The sequence below is a fragment of the Argiope bruennichi genome, chromosome 8, assembly GCF_947563725.1.
Source record: "Argiope bruennichi chromosome 8, qqArgBrue1.1, whole genome shotgun sequence".
Classification (NCBI taxonomy): Eukaryota; Metazoa; Arthropoda; class Arachnida; order Araneae; family Araneidae; genus Argiope; species Argiope bruennichi.
Genome location: NC_079158.1, coordinates 113,017,808 through 113,037,215, shown reverse-complemented (window position 1 = coordinate 113,037,215; position 19,408 = coordinate 113,017,808). Strand labels below are relative to the sequence as shown.

At 31.4% G+C, this 19,408-nt stretch overlaps 1 protein-coding gene across 9 annotated transcripts in view; it reads left to right on the top strand.

Annotated features, from left to right (window-relative positions):
* Positions 1-19,408, top strand: part of LOC129980836 (coiled-coil domain-containing protein AGAP005037-like) — a 1,244,995-nt gene that overhangs the window by 874,933 nt on the left and 350,654 nt on the right. For all 9 annotated transcript variants that reach the window (XM_056091256.1, XM_056091255.1, XM_056091253.1 and 6 more), the window contains one exon: positions 17,092-17,267. In XM_056091256.1, coding sequence (XP_055947231.1) covers positions 17,092-17,267 — 176 coding nt within the window. The remainder of the gene's footprint in view (positions 1-17,091; positions 17,268-19,408) is intronic.

Sequence of the window (19,408 nt, the reverse complement as noted above, 5' to 3'; positions counted from 1 at the left end):
TCAGTTTTTACAAAAATCAGCCATTTAAGCGTTAATAGTATCCAATTTCATGCGAGAAGATTTTGGAATGTTATTCCTGACTCTAGTTTTCGAAATTTTGTGTGCTGATAAAATAAAATTTCAATTCATTTTGTAGCTCCTATTTTTAGAAGAAAATTATGAATTTAAAAAATAAATTCACAAAACGGAATTTCCAAGAACTGAAATGAATGTGCAAGCTCCTTTTGAGTTTCCGGTCGGTGAATTTTGAAGTGAATCTAATCTTATGCCATGTTGAGCGCCTGAGCAACGCAATGCATATTGAACGTCACTCTGGTTTATGTGAAGGAAGAATTTTCAAGAAATATATCACTGGGTAAAGGTTTTGGTCCTAAAAATTATATCGCGTTGCTTTTCTTTTTATTTTGGGTTCCTCTCCCCCAACCCTCGCTTTCCCTTTTGCTGGGGTTGTCATCATGATTAATGAGTTTTGTGATCTTTCCTTTAAAGGGAAGGACGTTATGTCATTTCGCGAATCAAAATTGTATGAATAAGGACTACATTAATTATTAATTACTGTAGGAACCACTGTTTTTAGTAAAAAATTGGTGTGATTAATAGTTACTGAGTTATTTTCTGAGTAAATGAAGTTATATGTACCAGTATTGTCCTTCTTTGTCACTTTTTCATGGGATTAGAAAAATAGTGACCGGAGATAATTAGTGCAAGTAATTCGCTTGAATTCCCTTGCATTAATTACCACATTACCTGATAGAACAAATAAAAATGTGTTGCAAACCATGTTAAAAGCGGAGTAATACTTATTATGGTTTTGGAATGAATTTTTGTATTTTATGTTCTAGCTTCTTTTAAATTTTTGACTGTCGGTAAAATAAGAATTCAAATCCTCTTGAATCTTATCACTTTTGACATTTTTCGAAGGAATTAGAAAAGTGGTGGTTCGAAAAAAAAAAAAAAAAAAATAGTGAAAAAGTTGTTCGATTAGAAAAATGTGGTAAAAATAGTAATTCGCTTCAACTCACTTGCGCTAATTACCACATAACCTGATAGAACAAATAAAAAGTGTTCTAAACAATGTTAAAAGTGATGTATTTATTAGGATTTTGAAATGAATTTTTGTATTTAAAGTTCTAGCTTCTTTGAATGGCCACTGTAGCGTGCTTTACACAAGTAATGACACTTTCCTTGGCAACTCTAGTTTATTAAATTTTAAGGATTAAATGATCAATTACTATTTACTTACAATTAAATTTAAGAAGTTTTCATCTCTCGTCCCACCGAACACTTCAATCAAAGCACTCTCTTACCGGTATCAGCCATACACTCCTGGGCAACCGTTCCTCTCTTTCTCTTCACTTCATCTCATTTCAGTCGTGGGGCAGGGACAGCTACGTGGAGGTGAAAGTCATAAGTCACAATTATGCTCATTAAAATATTTTATTATTTGTATGATGCTATTGAAGCGGTATGGGATGCGCTAGGATAGAACCTGGGACCTTTTGGTTAGCAGTCCAGTAACTTAATAGTTATACCAAAACAGCTGTTCGGGTAGAAGCGCTGTTACTGGCTTATAGGCTATTCACCACACTATGCATTTGTTTGTTCGCCAAAATTTTGGAACAGCTTGATCTATTTCAGGATGTTGCGAAAAGAAAGCCGCTTTGATGGCGTTATCTTTAAAATCATTTTAGATATTCATGAAAGAAAGTGTCAGTTCTAGTCGTGATCATATTAAGTGTCAATTCTTTCATGAATATCTAAATATATTTCATGAGTCATGTCAATGATGGACCAGTATTTATTGAAATAAAAATTGGTCCATCATTGTCTCTAATTAATTCCATTTGAGGATATTGCGTTTAAAAAACCGCTTTGATGATGTTGTTTCACAATCGTTTTAGATATTCGCAAAAGAAAGTGTCAATTATGGTCATGATCATATTAAGTGACAACTCTTTCATGAGCATCTAATTATATTTCATGAATCATGTTAATGATGGATAAGCATTTATTAAAACGAATGTTGGTCCATCATTGCCTATCGAATTAATTATCATATGCAGTATTGGATTATTAGATTGACGAACCAGGCACTCACTTAGAAGCCCCGAAATTTATTTTGTATTATTTAATGGTCATTTTATTTTGCATTGTTATTTGATTGATAAAGACCCTGTATAGAAATCTATTTAAAATAAGTATTGTGTTGCTTAAATTTCAAGGCATTATTTTTATTTTTATGATTTATGTTTCTCCACCTGTCCATATTCGCTTACAAATAAGTATGGTCCTATTTTATCGCAGTTGACTGATGGGTTAGTTATTATCCTGGTAAATGTTAATTTAAATATTTAGACTTAGTTAAATGTTTTTAGGCTTTTTGTTTAATTTTAAAGTAAGATTAAATTTTTATGTAAGAAGTAATGAACCGAAATCTCTTGAATATGATTTACAATTAAAACTTTTATTATTTTAGTTTATTTGTATTTTTTTTGAAGTAAAAAACTGTTTATGTAGAGAGTTTTTACTAAGATGTAACGTAAATGTTTACTACGTTTTATTTAGAAATTATTAATAATATATATATTATTTTAGAAACTAAGGAGTGTCCCGAAAAGGGAATCGGCTAAATGATCTTGGTTATACGAAGATTTTTTTTTTCACTATTAAATCATTTTTATGGTTTTGAGCTTTATTTAGCACATTCAAATAGTTTGTTTACTGAAAAGGGAAAACATCAGTTTGAAAGACTTCTTTCTATTGTCCAAATCACAGCAATTCTTTTTTCTTTCTAATTTTGAATCTGAATACATAAACTAAGTTCTCGAAGACTATACCGATCCATTTAAAAAAGTTTTAACGTATTTGATTTTCCTTTATTCCTCAAATATAGAATTTGACGGTTTTTCAAACCTGATTTTAAAAAAACCGGTTTTTTAAAGTAAATTTGTCACATTTGAAAACCTGTTTTTAAATTAAGAAAACCGGTTTTCCTGAACGCCACGATATTCCTCTTCTTCAAACAAACAAATATTTTTAATTTTATCGGTTGGGACCGATTAATCTATCAGCTGAAGGCTTAGGCGACGAGATAGCAATTTATTAACAAGAAAAGGTATATCTGAAATTGTTAAATGAACTAAAAATGTAAACACTGAAATAATTTTGAAATTATTTTATGCTTTTCAAGAACCATTTGAAGAAAGAAGTACAGTTAGTAACTCTTTTGCTTATTTGCACATTTCTGGTTCAGCGAAGAAATCTAGTGTACTTTCTTTAGCTTCAAAAATCGAAATGATTGAGTTGTCTGGAAAGATGCTGTCTAGAATATTTCCGAATTCTTATGTGAAAACGAATTCTGATGAAGAGCAAATCGAAGAAACTACTCATCAGTGTAATGCATTTTTAAAAGAAGCCATGGAAAAATCATTTCAAAAGTTTCTTGAAAACCCTGAAGAAAAACTTAAAAATCCACAAAGACATTGAAAGCTGAATTTATTTGAGTCGACGAATAAAAGCAGATAAATGAAAGTTAGATTTGTTATTTGATGCCTTGAAAACTATAAAATCAAGCTCATCTATAAAATAGCTAGTGAACGAGTATTTCCAATTTCAAGCAATATTGTGTCCAAAATAAGAACAAGACCTAGCCACCATTCAGTGGATATTTTATGTTTTTTTAAAATGCTATTTTCTTAGAAGAAATTAAAATTAGTGAAAATAATATAAATATTATTTGAAATTTTTGTTTGAGTTTTCGTTACTTTGTGTAAGTAATATGTATATGCAATTCTTAATTTTTTTTTATATTTATATATTTTGACTTTGACATTGATTTCGTTTTTTGTTATTTTATATAAATTAAATAGAATATTTTCCCCTATTTTATTCTTTTTTTTTTTGACAAAAATTCAAAAACCGGCTAAAACCGGTTTTTTGGAAATATTGAATTCGAAAACCGGTTTTTGTATAAACCCTCTTCAAAAGAAGACAGTTTTGCCAGATTAATCATCTGTTTGTATTCATTTTTATGAATTTAATGAAAAATAGAATTATTTATTGTGACGTGTCTATTTTTATTGTATTTTATCTTGCTTCTTCATTTTATCCCGCTTTGTGAAATAAATAATGTTTTTCTTTATCTAGCAAAATCTTTTCTTTATCTAGAAATTTAAAAAATCACACCTGATTTGATTCATAACAAGTCGAAACGATATTAATTTTTTTTATATCTTCATACTGTAATGTAACCTGTCATGTTTCATTTGACTTTAAAGATAGAATTTTTTTTTCCTATTAATTCCTGGCATATTAGAGCTTGATAATCTTTACTGATCTGTAATTTCAGTTCATGCGCAATTAATCATCTGTTTTTACATTCTCGTATGCGAAGTACAGAGAAAGTATTGTTCGAATTAAGAAAAGTTCAAATAATAAAATTCGAAAGATCTAGTTCGATGTAGAAAGCTGTAGTTCGAATAGTCAAATTCGAAAGATGTAGAAAGCTGTAGTTCGAATAGTCAAATTCGAAAGATGTAGAAAGCTGTAGTTCGAATAGTCAAATTCGAAAGATGTAGTTCGATGTAGAAAGCTGTAGTTCGAATAGTAAAATTCGAAAGATGTAGAAAGCTGTAGTTCGAATAGTCAAATTCGAAAGATGTAGAAAGCTGTAGTTCGAATAGTCAAATTCGAAAGATGTAATTCGATGTAGAAAGCTGTAGTTCGAATAGTCAAATTCGAAATATGTAATTCGATGTAGAAAGCTGTAGTTCGAATAGTCAAATTCGAAATATGTAATTCGATGTAGAAAGCTGTAGTTCGATGTAGAAAGCTGTAGTTCGAATAGTAAAATTCGAAAGCTGTAGTTCGATGTAGAAAGCTGTAGTTCGAATAGTCAAATTCGAAAGATGTAGAACGCTGTAGTTCGAATAGTCAAATTCGAAAGATGTAGAAAGCTGTAGTTCGAATAGTCAAATTCGAAAGATGTAGTTCGATGTAGAAAGCTGTAGTTCGAATAGTAAAATTCGAAAGATGTAGAAAGCTGTAGTTCGAATAGTCAAATTCGAAAGATGTAGAAAGCTGTAGTTCGAATAGTCAAATTCGAAAGATGTAATTCGATGTAGAAAGCTGTAGTTCGAATAGTAAAATTCGAAAGCTGTAGTTCGATGTAGAAAGCTGTAGTTCGATGTAGAAAGCTGTAGTTCGAATAGTCAAATTCGAAAGATGTAATTCGATGTAGAAAGCTGTAGTTCGAATAGTCAAATTCGAAATATGTAATTCGATGTAGAAAGCTGTAGTTCGATGTAGAAAGCTGTAGTTCGATGTAGAAAGCTGTAGTTCGAATAGTCAAATTCGAAAGATGTAGTTCGATGTAGAAAGCTGTAGTTCGAATAGTAAAATTCGAAAGATGTAGAAAGCTGTAGTTCGAATAGTAAAATTCGAAAGATGTAGAAAGCTGTAGTTCGAATAGTCAAATTCGAAGGATGTAGAAAGCTGTAGTTCGAATAGTCAAATTCGAAAGATGTAATTCGATGTAGAAAGCTGTAGTTCGAATAGTCAAATTCGAAATATGTAATTCGATGTAGAAAGCTGTAGTTCGATGTAGAAAGCTGTAGTTCGATGTAGAAAGCTGTAGTTCGAATAGTAAAATTCGAAAGATGTAGAAAGCTGTAGTTCGAATAGTCAAATTCGAAAGATGTAATTCGATGTAGAAAGCTGTAGTTCGAATAGTCAAATTCGAAATATGTAATTCGATGTAGAAAGCTGTAGTTCGATGTAGAAAGCTGTAGTTCGATGTAGAAAGCTGTAGTTCGAATAGTAAAATTCGAAAGCTGTAGTTCGATGTAGAAAGCTGTAGTTCGAATAGTAAAATTCGAAAGCTGTAGTTCGATGTAGAAAGCTGTAGTTCGAATAGTAAAATTCGAAAGCTGTAGTTCGATGTAGAAAGCTGTAGTTCGAATAGTAAAATTCGAAAGATGTAGAAAGCTGTAGTTCGAATAGTAAAATTCGAAAGATGTAGAAAGCTGTAGTTCGAATAGTAAAATTCGAAAGCTGTAGTTCGATGTAGAAAGCTGTAGTTCGAATAGTAAAATTCGAAAGCTGTAGTTCGATGTAGAAAGCTGTAGTTCGAATAGTAAAATTCGAAAGCTGTAGTTCGATGTAGAAAGCTGTAGTTCGAATAGTAAAATTCGAAAGATGTAGAAAGCTGTAGTTCGAATAGTAAAATTCGAATTCGAGATTTTGATGAATTTCAAAGTTTTAGATTTCTCTGAGTTCGAAAAGCATGGTTTTGGTAAATGTATGTCTGTGACAAAGATGACTCGAAAACGCTTTGAGCTAAATGATTGAAATTTTTATGTATGGTATTTATTTCAAATTTATAGATTTCTATTAAATTGTCAGCAAATTCTATTCAGAGGAGGTCTGTTTGTCCATTTGTTCGAGTATAAGTTAAAACGGTAGCTACAAAACAAAGAGAGCTTAATGAGTGAGAGGATTTATAATGTAGATAGTAAATGCACAGATTTAACATCTATTGTGTAGACATTTATCAAACTGTGAGCTTAATCTAACAAGGGGTTGAACGTCTGTCGGTCTGTACTTTCAGAAACATGTAATCTTTTTTCTTTCAGATGTAATCGGATTCTTTGGAACAATTAACTTAACTTTGGAACAATTGACTTAATTTTGTAACTTAACTTTGGAACAATTGACTTAATTTTGTAGGATGAAATTTGTGAAAAAGCATAGAAAACTTCATTAAATGAAAAAATCTGATGGTTTTTTTATTATTATTATTATTTTCTTCTGTAAAATTTAATTTTACGTCAAATTTAAAGATTAATATTAAATCTTAAAAATATCCTGTTGCGCATTTCATAGAAACTACGACTTTTTAACAATAAATGAAAGAAAAATTCAATTTAAAATGTTATGAACTTCTTTAAATTCTTTCATTTTATCTATGGACAACTCTTTCTTCCCGTGTACCGTTTACTCTCCAGGTACACGCCTTCATCTATTTCATATTGCAGTTTCTTGGATAAATTCAGTTCAAAAATGGACTTTCCCAAATTCCATTTCCTGTCTCTGACGCCTGGCGCTCACCGTATTTTACGAGCTCGTCTCTACCTCACCCCCTTTTCCTTACTTTCCTTTCAAAATCCTGACCCCCTTCCTCCCCTTAAAGTATTGATTCCAGCCTCCCTTCTTAACAGCCTGAAAAGCACACGATAAATGATCTTTGCGGCTTAAGAAAGAGTTGGATGACAAACGGACCAAGAAAGTTGTCCAAGTCCGTAAATCATTTGTCGACTCGCGGTGTCGGCAATCGATAGCCAATTCTGGAGACCCAACTTCAACTCTAGTCTCAGGGTTGCCATGAAGAGTTGTAGCATCGGGTTATTAGTTGGGATTAAGGCTGGATTACCAAGGATGGCAACCACCTGAATGGACTACCCCTCTGCCTTTTTGGCCTTTTTGGAGTGGAAATGTATGATGGGATTAGTGGCAGGGTACGGCAGATGGGTTTGATTATTGAAACATAAATTATGAATGCACATAAAGGATTAAAGTCTATTACAAGAGACTATTTTGTTACTGAAATTTTTATAAGGTGGAAATTAACTTTTTTTTTTTTTTATCCTTTTAAAATTTATGAGATGATATTATTTCTTTCTTTTTTCCGTATAATGAAGACTCTTTTTCAGCAAGATTTAATTAGAAGAAAAAAAGATTTATTTTTGATTTTTTTTTTTATCTTTTTGTAAGTAATGATCTATCATCTGTTTTTTTTTTTAAAATTGGACTATAATTTCCATAAATTTTTAACGCCCCAATGAGTAAAATTAATTTTTATAATTAATGAAAAGTCGTATTTTTACTTAATAATTTTATTAATTGTCAGCTATTTCTTATCTAAAATGATAAATTTAATAAAATAAAAGTTTAAAATAACTTTTAAATGAAAAATGATTTTGCGCGAGTTCATTATTTAAGAATTAATACTTTTGGATTTTAATAACAATCTTAAATTGATTTCAAGCCTGATTTAAGTAAAATTTACTTTTACTTTTTAGTGGAATATGCAGCAATTAGTGTAATTAGTGGAATATGCAGTTAAGAGCTTCTAGTTTCTATATATCAAAAATATTTTTAAGATTATCGTAATTGATTTGTGTGTGTGTGTGTGTGTGTGTGTGTGTGTGTGTGTGTGTGTGTGTGTGTGTGTGGCTGTGTGTGTGTGTGTGTGTGTGTGTGTGTGTGGCTGTGTGTGTGTGTGTTTTCCCCTATGGTGGTATAAAGACAGCTCACGAAATATTGAAAAAGTTAGGGGAAAATGAATATTGTTTTCATCGTGTTAAGTCTTTCATTTGTTACGTCTCGTATACAATTCTTTTAACCTATACAGGATGTTTCAAAACACAGGTCAAATCTGAAAATATAATAAGTTACATCTAGATAAAAGCAAATCATCATTCAAAACAGTATTAAGATATTGTTGATGTTGTAAAACTATTCCATTTGTTGACTCTATAAGAATGATACAAAAGAAATGAAAAATATAATTACTGTATGAAAAGCCGATACGTTTAAAGAACATATTTTATGGAACATTCCAGAATTGAGTAACAAATAGCAACAACAATAATTTTTGGCAGCAGAGATTCTACCTTGATGTCGTCGACATGGAAATTAAAGTATGTTAGCTAAAACGCTAAGCATTTATAATTTTTTTCGCTTTGACAGATTAAAAAAAAAAATAATAACAGAAATATCTTGTCTATTCACCAGAATAAGAGTGAGAGACTTGGCGAATTTCTGATATGTGACGTCACGTGTACATATCATATGACGATAGTTCATGATCATAATCATGCCACTGTTGGGCGACACCGCCATGTAGTGTCGCTATCATTTGCCTATCCATCACTATGCCTTGTAGCGCTTTACCAAATGAATAATCCCAATGCGTTGTATTGTATTTATTGTCTGTCTAGTTGTGTTCTAGTACCCTCAGAATGCATCCCAAGAATTTGAAATACGTTATGTAACCAAGATCTTCATCAATCATCGAATTAAAGAAAACTAAGTCCATTAACCCAACTCTACCTGTTCTAATCGAAAAAAAAGTTCTGTGAAAGACAGTAAGTCATTTGTGTCACTTTAAATTCATTATCAGACGGTTTGCTATCCACTACATACTTAAATTGAAACTGAGTGCAGCTGCCTTTAGATCACGTAACATTTGAATTTCTTAAATCAAGAGTTTGAAATTAAAAATCGTTGATGTTCTTTCTATTAATTTCGTTATATTTTTGCGTTTTATTTCAATTATAGTTTTTTCTATAATTGAAAATCGTTCTATTTTTTTTTTTTTTTTTTTTTGAACAAGTGAAACAATATCAGATATTTTTTCTAATTTAGTACAAAGAATAGAACATTAGGACTATCCCAGCTAAGCCGTATGTTTAAAAAATTTGGTAGTTTTAATTCCTTTTTGTCGATGATTTTAAACGATTTTTACCTACCATTATAGTATCTAGCTGATAAATATTATCATATGAGAATCCAGGAACAAAAAAGGATTAATAGCACAATGTTTGCTAGAACTCTAAATATTTTTTTCAGTTTGTTCATACATCTGCAACTTTTTTTCAAAATTTTCTCATATACTCTGTCACAATGAATTATCCCCCATCATGCAGCATAAAATGGTAGACTTTAGGCTAAGCCATGCTGCACAGGTGTTCAGATGTGTATTTTCAATTCCTCATAAATGCGAGTTGTATGCTTCATCTTAGAATAAAGAAAACTGAAGCTGACTTGGTGAGCAATGCTTACGAAATATCTTAATCTTGACATGAATGTAGTGATTTTACTGAATCGAGCGTTCGATTTTTTAAGAATTTTTTTGGCGATTAATCGCTACAATGCGATTAATACACAAGTACCATAAGGGAATATTATTTTTTACGCCTTTCTTCTGATCGATTCAAGCAAAAATACGACATGGAGCTGTAATTGTACTTAGATTACATACTAAATTTCATTTATTTAGGTCATTGCTTTTTTAAATTATTACTTTTATGTACATGTGAAAGTACAAACCAGCAGACGATCTATCCTTTGATAGATGTGATTCAAAATTTATATGTATTATTGATGCTAAAAGTGTGAACCAAATTTCATACATTTAAATTATTGCATTTTTAAGTTATCACATTTATGTACTTAAAAAAAGTATCGATTGACAAATGGTCGCCTCATAGATTTAGCTCCAAAGTTCATATTTATCTTAACTATAGTTGTTGATTCTGTGTTCTAAATTCTACCCGTCTAATTCTATTCGTTTTGTAATTATCATATTATATTCGAACAATCAGATGGATCGACTTCCTCTGAATGAATTTCGTTTAAAATTTGATAAAAAGATACGAATCTGATGTTAAGACCATGTAGCGATTTGGTATCAGCGAGGAGAGATCCTGGTACCTTGTGGTTTGCAGCAGAGTAACATGACCATAGTACAAAAGCAATTGCTCGTGTAGCGTAGCTTTTAACTGGGTTATAATCTTTCACCACAACCAAAAATACTAAATTTCATCCGTCTAGCTCAAATGTTTTATTAATTATCTTGTTCGCAAACGAACAGAATTCTAAATATGTATTTTTCACACTCAAGGATGTCTGAAACGTAGATTGATCAAAAGTTCGAGTTCGAATTTTTTGACGATTACAATATTTTCTCTTTTTTTACGAGAGAGTAAAAACTAGGATTACAGTTTTTCTTTTTATACTCAATACTTTCTTCTTTTTATTCTCAATTTACTTTTTTTCTTTTATTCCTGATTCTGCTTTATTTTGCTTTTTTTTTTTTTCCTTCTTTCGGACAAACAATAAAAAAATAAGGCTTTACCTTGCTAATTCCTGGATGTCTGTGCCATTTAGTTAATTAAATTTTAATTTTACTATGCATTACATACTTCGTTTTAAGTCTCAATAATAATATTTACCAAGATTTTCGTCTTATATATTTTGAAACGATTTCCATTAGACATAGCTATCATTTGAGATAGTTATTTTATTATAGTTATCTCAATATCTTGAACTTAAAGAAAAATAATATATTTCATTTAACCAATAATACTGAGGGTCGTGGCTTTAATGTTTCTGAATCTAAACGATTCTTTAGTTTAACCGAGTTCAGCAGTAGCTGCACAGTTTTTTAAAATCTTTTGCAAAATTTTCGCTTAATATCTCTTTTAATCGGTTGCTTTAGTGTATAAAAGAGAGTTTTGTAGGGGGCCATCATTTTTAAGATTTCAAGTCGGCTATCATTTAATTTCAGCCACATACAAATGACATGAATTTCCGGCTGCTTATGGAATCGCATATTACTCTTTCAATGCCCTGCTCTCGTCCTATTCCGCAGAAGTGGGTCATCCAATTGTGCCTTTTAATGAAATACCGTTTTGGTTGGAGCCCTGCCAAATAGGGAATTAAGTCCCCCCTTCCCCTAGAAATGATTCCAGAAAAGAAAACACTCCTTGCCTCCGCAGAACAATTTCAATTTTAGCTCGGGGAATAAATGCACTCATTATGAGCGCACATTTGGCTTGCGGAATTTGAGTGGAAAAATTACTGCTCTACAAAAGTGCTGACTGCGCTCGATGTTTCTTAATGTCGTAAGCAAATTTGTGGGGAAGCAACTTTTTTTTTTTTTTTTTTTTTTTGGTTTAATGAAGTATTTTTTTTTTTTATTCCGAATTCGAATGTATGAGAAAGTAAAAGAGTTTTATGGCATTTATTTTTGCGATTTTAATTTTTTTCTGAGTTACTTTTTAAGTACTTTGGAAGAAAAATGTAATGGTTTAGATTTCAAAAAAAAACAAAAAAAAAAAAAACACCTTATTTAAGAGTGTAATAAGTATTTTTTAACGACAGTTTTTTTAAGATTTTATTATTGGACTTTCTAAGCTTCTTCTTCTTGTCTTTTTTTTTTTCCCAAAAAAAATAGCAATTTTTTTGAAAATTCTTTTTTATTACATCCCTATAAATTAAAAATAATTTGAAATCGCAATTTTGCAATTACCTCTATTAATTTTATTTTATAATTATTATCTTATTTGAAAAAAAAAATATTATATTCATTTTTTAAAATATTATTTTTTATTGAAATTGTCCGAATTTTTCGATAATTCGTTTTTATTTTCTCAGCCTGGGATGTTGGTTTCTCCTTTTAACAAATATGGAGTAAGTGGTGCCGCCATCTATTGTCGAAATACGAAACGTTTTGTTTGCGAATTTAATGTTTTGGGCAGGAGACTTTTTGTGTTATAAAACATATCAGAATAAAACTACCCTGATAAACACATAGATGTTAAAATGTTTCCTAATATTTTTTAATTAAAAATATTAGAATCTTAGAAAAAAAATTTGCTTGCGCGGTATTTCAAATCTTTTTAGTATATCTTCGAAAAAGGAAATTACCTCTTGATTTTACTTGTAAAATAACGATAGCATGGTTCTCTTAAGTGAGTCACTCTTTGAGTTTGGATTCACCAAATTTAATTTTGTATTCCACCTGACAGAACTCTTAAAGAATCTTATTTTCATTTTAGTAGTGTTGTTTTTCGTAGTTGAAATAATATTTAAAAGACAAAATATTTCGTGATAAAATTTCATCTTAAATTATAAATATTGATTTCCTTTATCTCGCGAATAGCGGACAATAAAATGAATGATAATCCTGGCAAAGAATGCCGGTTTGCCAAAATTTTCTTCGAAATCATTAAAATTATTTTTACGCCCTATTTAAAATTTACAAGATTAACCTATAACCGCTATTTTTCTTAACTTCTTTTATGTAGCTGATATTTGAACGTTCATTAAATATCTAAATGAACTGCTTTTATTTATTTATTGTAATACCACTTCTCCGTAATTGAAGTTATTTTTTGTAGCATCAACCTAAAATTGTTTTTAGGTATTGCAGGGGTGTTTGTGCTCCGGGGATTTTGAACTTCGATACCCGGAAATTCCGGGGATCGTCGTTCAAAAGGAAGTAGGAATAATAATGAATTATTTATTTTGATCTGAGTAATTTTGTTTGCTTTGAAAGCAGAAAACGCAAGGTCAGTGTGTGTAGTGAAAACTTTTCCTTTCTTTCTCCAAAGGCAGTGATAATGCGTGAAAAGGGGGAAAAAAACTTCTTTTTTGTTCTTTCCTTATTGCGAGTTATGACTCATTCCCCCGGTTCTCGGACATTCTCTTCTGGATTCTTTTCGGTAAGTAGGCGTGGCAGAAAAAAAAGGGAGAGACTTCGTTCGACCAGATGTGCGATCACGTGACTCTGAGTTCAAAGGTCTTATCTCTCCTGGCGTGGCGCCAATAAGTAGATAAGGGGGAATTTTCGCCGTATTAGCTATTTGTCATTGATCGCTTCGCAACTTTTTTTTCTCCGCTGTGTAAAATTTTCGTTTCATTTATTGATGCACGTGTAAATTTTTCGTTTCGTTTATTGAAATATTTTTTTTTATTTATGTACGCAAGAGAATTTCACTATGAAATTTCTCGATATAAATAGTGATATTATACAATTAGAAGAAGGTGCCCGGAATGCATTTAGGTGGAATTGGATTGAACGGAGAGATGGTAATGGGGATACCATCGGCACATGGTGCAAGAAAATAAATGTTGCTGGACAAGCATATTGTGTTTTTTGTAACTCACTGCTGAAGTATGGTGGGGAAGGATTCAAGGCTTTCACAAATCATTCTAAAACTGTGACCACATAAAATATTCAAAGTGCATTACACATTCAATGACTTTAAGTAATTATGCTAATTCAAAAAATGCTGATGACTTACTGGAGACTGATGCTCGGCCATTGGATATAGTGACAAGAAAAGCACGCCAAGAGGTATTAATAACTTCGTTTATCGCCGAGAATTCTCTTTCTTTCAATGTAGCTCCCAATTTAATTGAACTCTGCAAACAGTTGAGCCGCGATCAGACGGCACTAAACTCGTTGGAAATGTCCAGGACTACTGCATGTTATAAGATGAAATATGGGCTCGCAAAAACTATTAAGGAAAATATCATTAAAACTTTAAAGGAGACTCCATTTTCTCTAAATTTGGATGAAAGTACTAGCAATGCTCAAGAAAGTATACTGGCAATATTGTTGCAGTTTTATGACAACAATCAAAATGAAGTTGTAGTTCATCATTTTGCATCTCTAAAGATGGAATCTTGCAATTCAGAAGCTGTTTTTAAAGCAGTTGTTAATACTATTGAAGATAATAATATTCCATGGGCAAACTTAATTAGTGTATTAATGGACTCATGTAACACCATGCATGGAAAAAAAAAGGGTGTTGAAACCAGACTACGATCAAACAAAGCACCCCACTTATTAGATATTGATGGTGACACATGTCACACAGCTAATAACTGTACAAAAAAATTATCTTCATGTTTTGATAGATAGATTTGTTTGATGACATCTATTTTGATATGAAAAGCTGCAGTAAAAGAGAAAAAATTTTCAAAATCTGTGAATCCCTTGCCATTAAAAAACTTAAGCTCTTGAAGAGACCAGACCATAGGTGGGTGTACATTTTATGTGTTTTAGAAAGAATCAAAGATCTGTGGGATGCTCTTGTTGCATTTTATTTTCACTACTTGGATTATTTTTCTTATGTTGAAAATATACAATAAAAGAAATATTTCTGCAGCTCAGAAAAAAATTGTTGAAGGGGTGTATTCTTGCTTGCATTCCCAACAACTCACAAAGGATGCTTTAGCTCGGAAAAAAAGAATACTAAATGGGTTATTTGTTATGCAAAACAAAACTTTATTGCATATGGCATTATATTCAGCAGTATTACCAGAGTTCAACACATATATTAAATTATTTGAAACAAAAAAACCAATGCTTCATTTAATACATTCCAGTATTTATAAATTGATGGCAAAATTTTTCTCTTTTTTTATGAAGCCAGAAAATATAGAGTGCACATCTTATAATGATTTATTAAAGGTTGATGTCACAAATCCAGAATTCCATCTACCTAGCAAAGTAATATTTACTGGTGCAGAAGCTTCCACTCTTCTGAAGAAATTATCAAAAAATCATCCAATAGCAAAAGAATTCCAAATTTCTCTGATGAAAGCTTATACTAATACAGCACAGCATATGAAACAGAAATTACCCCTTAAAAATTCATATCTATTTAGTTTTGCAGCATTAGATCCAGAGCTAAGAGGTAAAACCAGTATAATATTAGCTTTTGAAAAATTATCTTTTATGTCCCATATTTTTAGTGATAATGAAAAGTCAAAAGTAGAAGCTGAAATAAGGTTATACCAGAGTGATATTGATATCACCAAAGAAATGCTCTACACATCTGATGAAAGTGGAAATCAAGTCAAGTGTACAATTGATAAATATTGGTCTAAAGTTTTTAATTTAAAAGATAATTTCACAAATGATTATAAGTATCCTACATTGGCTAAATTGGTCAAAGCCTGCCTTAGCTGCTTCCATGGCCCATTAGTGGAAAGTGCATTCAACTTAATGGATACACTTGTCACTGACTATAGAACCTCTCTTAAGATTGATTCCCTAGATGCAGTGCAGACTATTAAATATGATTTAATGGCTTCTAAAGAAACCTCATGTGAAAAATATGGCTCAAAAAATCCAATGACTGATCCAATTCACAAAGATCTCTTACTGAATATGAACAGAAGTTGGAAAACATATCAAGAGGACTTAAAAACATGTATTTCAGATGAGTCACCTATAAAAGTCTCTGAAAAACCTTCTACATTAGCAGAAAAGCAAACTGCTTCTACCTCTGCATGTGCAGTTCTCGAGGAAATTTCTTCAACTGTAAATGAGAAAAATAAAAGTCAACCTTCCTGCAATTATGAAGTTCACCACAAAAGAAAGACAAGCCCACAAACATCAGAAAATAAAAAAAAGCAGCAGAAATTAGATAATTTTTTTTAAAGAATTAATTTACTTAATTTAAAATATTTACATAAAATGTAGTAGTTTATATGTTTGAAAATTTATGGTTATTAATTTTGCAAAAAAAGTAATTCATTGAACTTTTATAATTAGGTCATTCAATACTTCATAATTGTAATTTTTCATTTCTCTCCCCCCCCCCTCCCTTCTCGAAACTCCAAAATGTCGGTAGTAAGTCCGTAAAAGTTTCAGGGGATTTTTTGGGGTCCCACAAACACCCCTGGTATTGCTTCAAAATTATATTGACTGTTAATAAACTAGTCTTAAGAAAATTAAATTAAAATGAAATCTGCGATCACAAGTTTCAAGTTATCATGTGAGAACATTATTATTTTTAAGTCATTATTTGTCTTAATTAATTAAAGTCATTAACCAGTTTAAACCGATCTCTCTCTCTCTCTCTCTCTCTCTCTCTCTATACATATATATATATATATATAATATTCCATTTTTCTAGCTGTCAAGGTTTTGGAGCTCGACCGATTTTGAAATAAAATAACAGCTATGATGTCATAGTTCTACGTCAACCTTTTAAAAACGCATCTGCTGTCAAAGAAGCTTACGTAATAATAAAGCAATACTGGTAAAAGCAGGTCAACCTTTTAAAAACGCATTTGCTTTTAAAGAAGCATGCATAATAATAATAATAATGCGATGCTGGTAAAAGCAGATAAAAAATTATGTGCGATTAAAAGATGATGATGAAAATTGCCATTCATTGCCAACGCGATTTCGCGCTTCAAAACCCCCTAACCTAAACAACATCATACTCTCACATGATAAAATAAACTGCTTTGAAATGCACTCATTACAAAAATTTAATAATTACATTCGATATGGACTTGTAAATGTCGATTCTAATATTGATGGTCATGGTTTTGCATCGATAAATTGTATCCTGCAAGGCAATATGAAGAAAATTGCGAATTTGTGAATCTTACTCCGATTAATAGTATCCTACCGACGAATATTAAGAAAATTGAGAATCAGTGAAAATGTATTCTTTCTTTGTAAATTTTGTCATGCTGAAGTTTTTCTTTCGTTTTCAGCTCCGTCTAGCCTGTCTAAACGTGCGGCCGAATGGGAGAGTGACTCCGGTCACATGAGTGATGTGCTGCCGCGAGGCAGCCAAACTTTGAAACGGCCTCAGCCCAGGAGACACCACACCGTCGGTTTTGAGACCGGAAGCATGTCGAGCCTTCCCAGGCCAAGCCTGGACTTGGAGGTGAGCTTTTTCTCTTATATTTCTTAGGATATTCGAATTTATCAATTCCAAATGCTGTCTGACTGCTTGTTAATCCACACATTGTGAAATGTTTTGAATATTGCATCTTTATTTTTTGAACGAATAAAATGACAAATTGAGGATTTCTGGAACCTTCAGGAACAGAGATTCTTCTTCATGAACTTTCCAGAACAATGCCTCCTATCTCCTTTCATGATCATACAGATCCGCCGGGGAAGTTTATATATATATATATATATATATATATATATATTGTTATTGTTGTTTGTCTAATGAGGGTCGTTAATGTTTGATTGGGAGAACAGAGATTATTGAGAGATGAACCAGAGCTGTTTTTTATAAAACAAGTGACCAAACAAAAATGTCGATTCCCTTTAAATTTCCAGAACAGCTCCTCCTGCTAATCCTTCATAAACTTGTCAACCTGCCAGGAAAATTTAGTAGATATCCCTTGTCTAATGAAGGGCATTAATGTTTGGTTGGGAGGACAAAGGTCAATGAAGGATGGGCGACAAACTGTTTACGTAAGACAAATGACCCATAAAATGTCAATTCACTTTGAATTTTCCGGAACAACTCCTCTTGCTAACCCTTCATAAACTTATCAACCTACCAGGAAAATTTAGTAGATATCCCTTGTCTAATGAAGGGCATTAATGTTTGGTTGGGAGGACAAAGGTCAATGAAGGATGGGCGACAAACTGTTTACGTAAGACAAATGACCCATAAAATGTCAATTCACTTTGAACTTTCCGGAATAGCTCCTCCTGCTAACGCTTCATGAACTTAGCAACCTGCCAGGAAAATTTATTAGATATCCCTTGTCTAATGGGGGACATTAATGTTTGGTTGGGAGGACAAAGGTCAATAAAGGATGAACGACAAACTGTTTACGTAAGACAAATGACCCATAAAATGTCAATTCACTTTGAACTTTCCTGAACAGCTCCTCCTTCCGACTCTTCATGAATTTATAAACATGCGAGGAAATTTTAGTACGTATTATTTGTATAATGAGGGGCGTTATGATTTGCTGGAAGGACATGGATTCATGGGAGATGAATTAAGAGCTGCTCTGTATAATGGAAATGACAGAAGAAGAAAGAGTAGTTGGATTTGATTTTTGAAGAAGCAACAATTAGTGAAATTGTACATTTGCCAAGGAAGGGTTTAATCTACATCGATAATTGGCAGTTGAAGCTGTTTGGCCTGGGGCACATGCGACTCTACCTACAATAAAATAAATCTGACAATTAAGTTATAGTTCATGACTGGTTAGCAAATTTCGAATTCTAGAAACTATAATATTTTAATTCCCTTTCTCGTAGACAAACAAATAAGCACCTAAAATTCAAAATATATCGCAGAATAAAGAGTAACTTTGAAGTGAATTGTATTAGTAGCATATTTTAATTACTAGAAATTTGTACGTATGTAGGCGGTGCCTTCTTTGTGATTTCGGACGTAAACATCGTCATTTGGGAGTTGGTGTTGAATTTATTGTATAATTATTTTTAAAATGCAATAGTTCATAGTACGTATTTAAAATTCAGTTTTCCTATCTTCCAGATTATTTAGGTCTATTATTATGTAATATTTTGGTTTTCGAATAATTAATAAAACTTAATTGGCTTTTAAGAGTAAATTGTGACTCCAAATCACATGAATTCTTTACTTCTTTAAATTTTAAACATTGTAAATAAGAAATAAAAGAATTATCATACATGTTTTTCTAGATTAAAATTAATTTCATTTTAAATATATTGTTTATAACCTAAGGATGGAATATTTTTAATTTGTATTATTCAATTGTATTCAAAATAGAAATCTTGTATTATAATAATTGTACTATTAAGGTATTGTTGATAATATTACATAATTACAAATATTAAGATTCAGTTCAGGAGTATTAATTCGATAGCGAATGAGCCCCTTTCACTATATCAATTTAGAAACCTCAACTTTATGTGAAATTGTGGTAAAAATATATGCAGCAGAATAATAAAAAGAATAATTTTGTTATTCCGATTTTACATTATTTCCAAAATATGTTTACATTCGTTTTCCAAAATTTGTATCAATTTTATAAACAACAAAAATGTTAGGTACCGTACTTCGAG